Raw genomic sequence first — 10,699 nt, 5'->3', positions numbered from 1 at the left:
ATCTCGCAAGTCCCAGCAAAGCACCGGGAGAGCGCAGGCCAGGCCGCTTAAGCCCACCCTGGACATTCCACCTTAAGGCAGAGGATTTCGATTTTCGCTGGAAAAGGGCCGGGAGCTCAGCCGCCTGAGCAGGCTCAGCCAGGTTCTCCTCTGCCCACCCCTTGGGAGAACCCCCAGCGGGTGGCCCTCTGCTGATCTGCCCGCAGGGTGGGCAGCAGCACCCCTGGGAGGAGGCAGCTAACTTCCCAGGGTCACCCCTCCTGCAGCGACTGGTTTCTACCCGAGACCCTTTCTTCTTCTGCTTTTCTGGACAGGTCGGGCTGCTCCATTTTTCTTCCAAAGCTACAGACTAAACAGCCCTGTCTTCGGGCCTCGGATGGCGGTGCAGGAGGAGAAAATACAGAAAGGGGCCCGTCGACATGGCCATCACTTTATTGTACTGACACCGTTAACTTAACTATAAATACTACGGTGGGGAGCGGGGCGCGGGGCCTCGGGCTGGGGGGCTGCGAGCCCCAGCGGGGCCCCCACCCCAGACGCCGACCCTCCGGCTCTGTACACTATTTACAGCACCTCTCCCTTCCTCGACCCCCTCCCACAAGGCAGCGCGTGTGCAAGAAAGTAGCGTCGACCGTCTGTGCAAGTGTCCCGAGTCGGGCCGGCGCGCGGCCGTCAGCTGTCCGAGTCCAAATCGCTTTTACCTTCGTCTTCCCTCTTCTCGGGGGACGCCTTCGACGACGGCTTGTTCCACTTCTCGGCGTTCTCCGACTCCTCCGAGGAGGACCGCTTCTGCCGCCTCCACTTGGCACGGCGGTTCTTAAACCAGACCTGTTGCGCAGCGGGGACCAAACAGCCATTAGGGCGCGGGGCGCGCCCCCCAACTCGCGGGGAGCCCCGCGCGCACGACTTGGCTCCCGTGTCCCGGACGCCTCCCCGAGCCCACGCGCCCCCCGGCAGCCCCCGTCCCGCCCCGGGCGCGTCTGGAAAGCCCGGGGCCCGGGGCGCGCGGCCCGCCCGCCGGGCCCCAGCCGCAGGGAAGCGCCCCGGGCCGCGCGTACCTCCACCTTCTCCTCGCGGAGGTGCACCTTCCGCGCCAGCTGCTCCCGGGTGCCCACGTCCGGGTACTTGGTCTCCTGGAAGAGGTTCTCGAGCGCTTCCAGCTGCTCGTCCGTGAAGATGGTGCGGTGCCGCCGCTTCCGCCGGCAGTGCAGCTGGTTGAGGAGCTGCAGCTCGGTGCGCGACAGCGTGCCCACGTTCATGTAGGGCAGCATCTGGTGCGGCACCGGGGACACCAGCACCGAGCCCGGGCCCTCGTAGCCTGCGGCAGAGGGCGCGCAGGGTCAAGCGCCCGCCCGGCCCCGGCGCAGGCCCGGGCGCCCCCCGCGCGCCGCCGCCGGACTTGGAGATCCCCAGCCCGGGGGCGCCGGGGCCCGGGGCGCGCGGGAGCGGGGCGAGCGTGCTACGGGCCGACCCGCGCACGCCCCGGCCCGGCGAGGGATCCGAGAGCCTCCCCTCCCCGGCGCGCACCGAGCTGCAGTCGCCGCGGGCTCCCGTCTGAAGTTGGGCGCGAGCGCGCGAGCCCCGCGCGCGGTCGCCAAACAGCCGGGCCGGGTTGGGGGCGGCTTTGCAGAGGACGGGAGCTCGGACGCGGGGGAGCGCACGGGCGCCCCGGCCACCCCGCCCGGGCCCGGCGCGCGCGGAGCCTACCTGGGGGCGTCGGCACGCAGGAGCACTGCTGGGCGCCCAGCGGCGGCACGGCCCCGCAGCAGGCCGGGCCCACGGGCGCCGCCTGCACGTGCAGCTGCCCGTAGAAGTAGTTGTTGTAGCCCAGGCGGGAGCCGCCGACCGCGGCCGGGAGGCCCGCGCCGCCCGGGCCACCGGGCGCGGGTAGAAGGCGCCGTAGTCCGAGGACGCGCCGCCGCCGGCGCCGTAGAGCGGGTCCCCGTGCAGGGCCGGGAACACGACCGGGGCCGCGGCGCTGGGCGCCCCCGGCAGCCCCGGGTCCTTGCCGCGCGGCCGGGCGGCCAGGATGTTGTCGATGCTGAACATGCCCGCGGGCATCCCCGGGCCCCGCGCCGGGGCCGGGCGGCGGGGGCGCGCCGAGGAGAGCGCCTCGAGGTGCAGGGGGGTCGGCGCGGCCGCCGCGGACTAAACCGAAAGAGACGCCGGCGAGCGCGCAGCCCCGCGCCCCTCCCCGCCCTGCGCCCTCGCGCCCGCCTCCGCCCGCCCCGCGCGCGCTCGCCGCGCCGGGCCCGCGGGCAGGACGGAGCTGCGCCCGGCGGAACCTCCAGTCGGTTTTATACCGAGTCGACGTCATCCTGGATTTGGTTCCTGGTAACGCGCAGACGACACACAGAACCAGATCTGGCCCTTTCTCGTCCTTCGCTGGGGGGGCTTGGGGAGGGGGCGGGGAGAGGTGCCAGGGGGAGGGGGCGGCCGGGGCCGCGCAGAGATTGTGGATTGCGAATTAATGAAATTAACCTAATCTCTTCCATGCGGCGCGCCCGCCGCGGGCCGGCCGAGCTGGGCGGGCGCCCTAATTGCCCCGGTTAATCTCATTAATTCCATTGTGCGCGGCAGTTAACAGCTCCCCGCCCGGGCCCGGCCCCCACCCCTGCTCCTCGGGCTGGGTCCTATTATTGGGTGCGATTTCCTCTGCCTGTGGCTGAAATTCATTGTGGCCAGTTTCACTCCGGGGCCCCTTCGCTCGCCCCCCGGTCGGGATTTGTTTTGTTGTAGCAAAGGCGAGCGGCCCGGACCAGGCCGGAGACGCCGCTTCTCCCCCGGGCCCCGAGCGCGCAGCCGCCTCGTTTCGTCTCCCTCTTTGTTTGATCTTGAGGTTCCCCCACCCCCCGAAGGGAATGGGTCACCCCCGCCCTCCCCAGTCCTTTGGGTTTTGCTAAGGCAAACTCTTGCGAGGGCAAAGGACGCCTGGAGAGGTGCGTCGTGCGCGCTCCGAGCAGCCACTTGGGGTCTGGAAACTCCCGCGGCTCCCCGAGGCCACCGCACCCCCCACCGCTGAGAACCGGCCCCAGAAGCAGCAGTCTGCAGCGGGGCTCCCTCCCCGCGCAGTATTTTTTGGGGGGCGGCGGTGTGGGCTAATCACTGTTTTTGGAAATGGGATGTTTTCTCCCCCCAAGAAAAAGTTGTTGTTTTTACCCCACAGCCCCCAACCGGGGCTCCAGGGCTTCCCGACACCCCTCCCCAATCTCGGGGGGGTTGTTTTTTCCTTTCGACTTGGCGGCTGCCACGCAGGCCCCGCGCCCCGCGGCCTGCTCCAGCCGGGCCCTGCTCGCGGCGGGCGGCGGCGACGTGGGGACCGCGGAGCGCACGGCCCGCGCGCCGGAGCCGGGGAGGCGCCTCCGGCCCACGACGGCGCGCGGGCGGCCGAGGCCCCCGAGAAGGTAGGCGGCGGCGCGCGGGGCGGGAGCGGCCTCGGACCCGCGGGCCGGGCGCACGGCCCTGGAGCTCGCCGCGGCCCTCGGCCCCGGCGCCGGCGACTCCGGCCCCTTCTGGGGGAAGCCCCGGGACCGGGGGAGCTGCCCAGGGCTCGGGTGGGGGCGCGGGGGACACCTCGGGCTCCTCGGAACCCCCGCCCACTGTGTGCGCGCGTGTGCGCGCGATTTCTGAGTAACCAGGGGGCGCGCAGGGTTGTGTGAAGTGCCCGCCGCCGCGAGGCTCGGGACGTGGGCCGCCTCCTCCCGGAGCTGGGGCCGCGGGGAAGCGCCCTCGCCGCCCGCCCTCCCGGGCTGAGAGGCGCCCCAGCACGGAGCTTCGGGGGCCCGGGGCGCGGGGCTGGGGCGGCGCGCCCGGAGAAGCCAGACGGCCGCGCTGCGCCTCTCCCCCGCGGCCTCGCGGCTTGGCCCCGCGCGCCCCGCGCAGCCCGCTCCCGGCCCCGAAGCGCCGCTTCTCTGGCTGCTGAGAAAACGGAGATGCTTTAGTAGGAAGAGATTATGGCAGGACCGAGATGGCTCCCCATTTGGGAAGGCGGTGGATTTTTTTTTTTTTACCATAAACACCACCCCTAGGGAAAGCAGTTGACCCTCCCCTTCGGAGAGGTCACGTCTAGGGGAAAAGTGTAGCGCCTTGTATCCTTATCCTACTCATTAAGGATAGAGGCTTCCCCCTCCTTCTGGTCGCGGACTAAAACATCGCCAGGTCCCTGGGTGCACGTTCCCCGCCAGCCTTTGCTGGGTTCCATCCTGCGAGGCCGCCCACGGAAGCCCAGGGCAGGCTGCACCTCTGCAGGGCTGGCTGCTGTGCGTTCGCAGCAGGCGCGCCCGGGGCGCGGGAGTGGCCCTTTTAAGACCTTTGCTGAGCTGGGGTGGGGGTGGGCGCAGACGCCCGCAGGAAACCTTGGCGGGTTTCTGCAAAGGTGCTCAAGCCAGGACCCGTGGAGACTTCTCTGCAGACCCGCACACACCCGTCATGCCTCCTGCCGCCGCCTCCTTGTTCTTAATAATCAGATTTAGAAAACTCCTGGACTCCGCGCTGCGCCCGAGGTCTTCTGGCCCTTCCATTCGGGCCCTGGGAGAAAGCGCCTCGCAGCTCGCCCGAGCCACCGCGCTCCAGGCGAACCGCTGTCACCTTGCAAATCATCTCTCCCCTCTAGGCCTCTGGATTTTTAGTTGACCGAACCAAGGCCGACGACATTTCGTTGGGTCCCTTACATTGAATGAGGTTGGGTAATTTGTCCCCCATTTACCAAGGAGGTTGAGGGGTGCGCTTGGCATTTTCTGCTGCTTTTTATTGGGACCCATGAGTGTGCCGCCCCCACCTTCACCCAGGACAAGGTCTCCGTGCGCTGGGTCCACACCTCGGTGCTGCGAGGTCCCGGGGACCCTGAGGCCACCCGACCCCAGGTATTCATCCAGTTCTCCCGGTGCTCGCCCCCCGGCGCTGCGGGGGGCCTCCCCCTCTAGGTTACCCCGCTATCTGCAAGCTCTCCACTTTGTCCGCGGAGAGGCAGGCGCCTGGAAAAACAGTTGGGGCGCAGAGCCGGCTGCGCGCCGCCGCCGCGGGTGGAAACCCACAAGTGTCCGCGACGCGCTGCACAAACAATCAGCGGCCTCGAGCCCCGGCTCCATTGGAATAACAAATGCGACGCACGCAAATTGCAGCCTCGAGTTGCTAAGTGATGGTCGGTCGCCCCGCACGCACCGCGCAGCATGGGGGGACCGCGAGGGGCCAGAGGCGGCCGGCGAGCGCTCGGGTCTGCGGCGCAGTAAACACGCCGCTGATTTTCCCTATTATCACCCAAACACGATTTCACACAAAGCAATCACCACGCAGAAGTCTATGAAAATGTGTCTGTCGAGGAGTCCGTCGCCCCGGTAATAGTCCTCATTTTTAAGATATTAAAGAGTAGATCAGTGGATTCCTCCTGCCTCGGGGCTGCTGGCGGGCCAGCATCTATCCAGGCGCTTTTGCGCGCCGGTCATCGCTAAATGGATTCACAGCGCGCAGATTAAATTGCTTCTCCGGTTTAAAACAAAGTGCCCAAGTTTGGGGCGTGCGTCTGGCCATCTCCTCCCTCCTGCCCGAGCGCTTTCCCCGTTGCAGGACACCGTCGCCCGCCCTCCCCACGGCCTGGGCTGGGGGAAAAAATGGACATGCGGCCTCCACTTCTTACGGTTCATTTCAGGAACTTTCTTTTCTTAATTCTTTCAGCCTCTTGCCCGGTCACAGAGCAGAGTTCATCATCGGTTGCGTTTCAGGGGGATTTTTCGGGCGTGCGCAAAAAACTGGCGTGTCTTTTCCCGGGGTGCCGGAGCTCCCCGGCGCGGGGATGTCGCCGGGTCAGAGGAATTAGGGACTGTGCGGAGACCTGCCTGCGCCAGCGCACAATGTCAAAGCAGCGCACATTGGTTTTATTGTTGGTACTTGGGCTTAAAACACACACACACACACACACACACACACACACACACACACACACCAGTGTCTCAAAACCAGTGCGCAAAACCCGTTCGTTCCAGAACACCTCCAGGAGCCCCGGAGGGTTTTTCCATGAGCTCGGGTAGGTGGAGGTTGGCGGGTCTGTGCATCTGCGGGAGGCTTCTGGCCGAATTTTCCTCCAAGTTTTGCACCATTCCAAATAAACGCACCCCGATGAAATCAGCAAGGTGTTAGGAAAACTCAGCCTAACCGAAAGAGGGTCGAAAAATGACCGTTCGAGCAAAAAATCACTCCTCCTGGTTTCCAGGGATGCGGCATCATTTCAGGGGCCTCAGCACCCGGCTGCAGACATCGCTTTGGGCTGCGCTATTTACCAAAGTTTGTTTCAAAGTGACTGCACCGCTGCTTTTGCAAATCACAGGATGCAAATGACGATCATTTGTTCTCGTGAAACTTTCTCTTGAAATGATTAGCAAAGTCAGTCATTTGGAAATTAGAGCGAAGGCACAGACGTCCGAAGCCCGGCGCTAACCGATATCAGCTTCTAAAGTTTTCATTCATGTAAACCTCATTAATGAAGATCTTTTATTTAAACGTCAAGGGGATTTGAAATTTAGAGTAAATTATGAAGCTTGTATGTCTAGCCAAGTCATGGGTCAAAAGCATTTGTGAAAAACTGCTAAAAGAGCATATGGTTTTGAATTTTTCTACAATGACTAGTGTTTAAATAAATTGCTTGTACTGCTTAACTTCATGTGTAATTTTGACAGAAATTGGCCTATAGCCTTTTGATATGTAAACATTTCAGCCTTTTATGCGGTATAAAAAAGACACTTGCTCTTTAGGATCAGTTCAGGCAGTCACCCTGTAATTCAGAAAGCTGGCACCTACCATTACATTCTTGCTGGATTTCAACTTTCAAGTGGCAGCCTCGGGAGGGAAAAAAAAAAGGGCAGAAAGAAAGAAAGAAAAAGAGGATATTTCAAAAGCAATGTCCATTTGGGATTAAAAGCTGCAAATGAGATGAGAACGTGCCACTTACTCTCTGAAAGAAATGGATAAACCATAGTTATTAAAGAACATTTTCTGTCATTTTTCTTTAAGCCAGCCCATCTGAAAGGGACACTTAAGCAGGGCCGGGACTGACTGGCATGTCATTAAATGCTTGTCTCCGTCGAACACACAAATAGGTGTTAAAAATCTAGGTATCGCTTTAGGGTTTTACCAGAGAAATGACTCTGTGTCGCAGAACCCATTAAGATGCAAAAATCGATCCGACTCCGAAAGGAATCATCCGGGTCCGGAATTGCGGGACACGCAAATGGCTCGTCTGAGCCACACGGCTTTTCCGTGGGAGGCTGTTTCTGCAAAGTTGGTGCAGGGCACTGCTTCAGACTTGCCTCCGGGCTGCCTGGGTTTCTGAAACGGGCATAAATCTGCATAAACCCATTTGTTGCTAATATATCCGTCCCCCCTGCATAAGCTTGGAATGTGGATTGGAAGGCCAGTCACGGGGGTGGGGGGCGGCACGGGAGGGTGGGGGGTCCCCTGAAGGTTGCAGAGTGCTAGACGGGGCAATGCTTTGACTTCCTGCACCCAGGCAGAGCAGACGCTGCCACCACCCCTCTGTTCTCTGGGTCCTGCCCGCATTTGTGCATCAGTCACAGACTTTCCAAGAGATGTCACCGCTCTTATGAAGTTCTGAATGGGGGCCCAGAGATTTGGGGACTCCACTGCCTGGTGCCATTTCTTTGTATACTGTTGAGCTGTTAAGCTGCCAGCCCGGGGCAAACAGATCCTCTTTATTTATAAAAACCTTGCTGGGGCGAAATTAAGAAAAAAGACTCTCTGAGAAAGACAGGAGGAGGTGTTTTATTTGCATTTCTTATGCATTCCAACACATCACATTGTGGTCTGCGAACCGGAAAGCAAAGGACACATTTCAGCACAGAAAGGAGGCATCGGGGCTTTTTTGGGGGGGTTTTCTAAGCGTTCCACATTCCTGTCTAACCTTTCTGTCCATTTTGAAATGAATCAGGGTCATTTTTTTTCCATAAGCTGTAGTTTTAAAGTTCTTGGGAAAACAGTCAATTTGCTAATAAAACAGTTCCGTAGCTTTCAGCTGCTTCCCTTGGAGAAACTTCCCCCAGAACTGTGTTTGTATTCATAGTTAGCGAGATAGGTATTTTGGGTAAAAGAGGAACACTTAATACTTAAAAGATAATTTGGGAGGTTGAGGGTTTTTTGTTTTCTGTTTTTTTTTTTTTAAAGAAAGAATATCATAAAATAAAACTGACTCTTGCAGGCAAAGCTGGCCATGCCTGGGGGACTGTCATGAGGACAAAGCTTTGTCCGTGGAGCTGACTCCCGTGAATGCATCACTTTAAAGAGGACTTAATAAAATGGTCATTTGCTGGTACGTTGTCTTAAGATCTGGATGTGAAATTTCTGTCAGGTAGCCTCCTTGAAACTGTTTAAACATCGGCGTGCGGACACAAACAAGCCCCTTCACAGATGTGTCTTGTCCTGGGAAACGTCTTCCAGCATCCCTGTCCGTAGGTGGTGGCTTGAAGTTTTCTGACCTCCAGGGGCATTTCCTGGGATCAAGAATTCCTATCTGTCTTCTAAAGGAGCAGCCAGATTCCCTGGCCCGTTGCTTCTGTGCAGAAACCAAGGCTCCTGAAATCTGGAGAACTGGGTGGAGTCATGGGAAATGGAAGGAACTTTCAGAGGTTACAGGTCTTGCTCCTGCTCAATCCCCCCATCCAAAAAATCTGGCGCTGTGACTCAAGGTAGCCTGACCTGACCCCCAGCAGAGGAGGCCCAGCCCTCACTGCATCATTCAGGTCAACCCTCTCTGCTTGTCCCCGCTGGGAAAATGCCAGGGAATGCTCAGCAACAGCCTCAACTTCTATTTAACTTCTGTTGCACTTTGTCTTTCCTGAGCCAGGAGATGGGGAGTTTTGCACCCCACCACCTTCCTTCTCCACCCCTCACACCTTCCTTCTGCACAGTGGACCATTTCTAGGTCAGTCCCTGCCAACACCTGCTCCCTGGTCACCCCCTTTTTGGAGTGTGTGTTTCTTTTCTTGTTCGGAGGGAGCTCCCTGCAGCAGGGCACGAAGCCGCATGAGGTTTGAGGCACACTGTGGATTTGGTTTCACTTAGCAGTGAAATTCTTTCTGCAGACCAGAAGGTCTTGGGTTTAAAATCACAAGAGTCTATCTCCCATGTCGTTGGGTTGTTGGTAATTTATGTATTATGGGGAAAAGTAGTCTGTTCATAGTAATGATAGCTCAGGGAATTCCGCAGACGAGCCAAAAGTAGGACAGTTGAACTAAAAAGAACCTCTCTTGTCTACATGATACCGCGCAGGATTTTTTTACAACAGGTCCCTAAAGAACATTTTATTCTCCTCTCCTCAGGTTTGTAGAGTCATTTTCAGCTCTGCCTGGTAGGTCAGCACAACATTTGCAAGTGCAGTGGTGACCTCAAAGCCCACTGGTGTCCAAGGAAGGACAGTGCTTTCTGGGAACTCTAGAATTCTGGATCTTCAAGCATTTGGATCTTCAAGGACCTCCAGTTGGCTCTGAGACGGGAGCATAAGCTTTTGCTAACGCTGTCCACATTCTGATTGAAGCCATGGCCTTTCCTGCCCCGCTTCTGCCCCCTCCCCCAAGCCCTCAGAGGGGCAAGTTAACCGGGAGGAAAGAGTGATCAAGTGAATTGTGACTTGAAATAATTTTAAAATCACTTGTTCACTGTTCAAGTCTCTCATAAAGGTAAGCAGCAGCGGAGCCGCTTTTCCAAGCAGAGGTTTTCCACTTCCGATGCGGCAGACATGGATACCTGTGGCGAATGCACACCACGCCTTAGCTCAGGGCACTTCTTTGTTGAAGATTTCTCGCTCGGGGCGCTGGAGTCACTGTGAAATCTCCCTCTTTGACTTTCTGTTGGGCTGAACTCGCCTCCCAACCTAATAACGAATTGCCTTTTTATGGGTTCATGTTTTAAATGAGAACAAACATCTACATCCTGAGGAGGGGAGCAACGGAGACTAGAATTGAGGGCTGGCCGTGACCCTGTCAAAATTGGGGCCAACTACTTGTCTGGTTGTTCTAGAAAACGGAGCTAATGGGCCTGGCATGAAATCCTAAAGGCTGGCCCAAGAGGGAGAGAGAAAGAGAGGACCCTGCCCACCTGCTCTTTGGATGGTCACTGCATTCCTGGGCAACAGTGCTTCCACTGTCTTCTCTTACAGGAAGGACACCAAGACCACAGAGAGGTCATTTTCTGCCCAAGGTCACCAGACTAAGGACTGCATTTGAACTCAGCTCCAAAGTCCTCTTTCTAATAGACTGTGCCATCTCCAGCAAAACTTTGTTCCCTGGCACCAAGTCCCTCGCCCCCCTCCCTCTCCTGTCCAGCAAGACTGTGCCCACCTGCAGGGGCAGCTCAATCCTGGTGCCTTGCCTGCTCCCTGCCAGCTCCGCATGTCCACCCGGCTTCTTTGTCCAGCTGTGTGAAGGTGGCCTCTGCTGTCTGAAGCTCTGGTGTCATTGTTGAGGCCTTCCTGCTACAGAACAAATCCTCCTGGACTCAGAGGTTACTGACCTGGGCCTACACAGGCCGCAGTGCCTTTGACTGGCTCTGTGTCCCCCAGCAGCTGACTCAGGCCACGGGTGCAGTGCATGTGCTGAATAAGTCTTTGTTTAAGAAAAGAAAACTTTGCACCCTCGCTGCCCCCACCTCCTTACTTTTGGATCTTCCCAAATCCCAGCCAAACACCAGTAGCAGGAGA

General features: G+C 58.9%; 1 protein-coding gene across 1 annotated transcript; it reads right to left on the bottom strand.

Moving 5' to 3' along the window:
* Positions 1-417: 417 nt before the first annotated feature.
* Positions 418-2,061, bottom strand: GSC (goosecoid homeobox). The gene is given in 4 exon segments (XM_037502010.1): positions 418-828; positions 1,059-1,318; positions 1,708-1,875; positions 1,878-2,061. Coding segments are annotated over 4 exon segments (768 nt in total). The 3' UTR covers positions 418-672.
* Between the last annotated feature and the right edge of the window lie 8,638 nt (positions 2,062-10,699).

The sequence above is a fragment of the Talpa occidentalis genome, unplaced genomic scaffold (genome assembly GCF_014898055.3).
Source record: "Talpa occidentalis isolate TD23 unplaced genomic scaffold, MPIMG_talOcc4v2.1 talOcc4.11, whole genome shotgun sequence".
NCBI lineage: Eukaryota > Metazoa > Chordata > Mammalia > Eulipotyphla > Talpidae > Talpa > Talpa occidentalis.
This window is presented reverse-complemented; position numbering and strand designations above follow the sequence as displayed.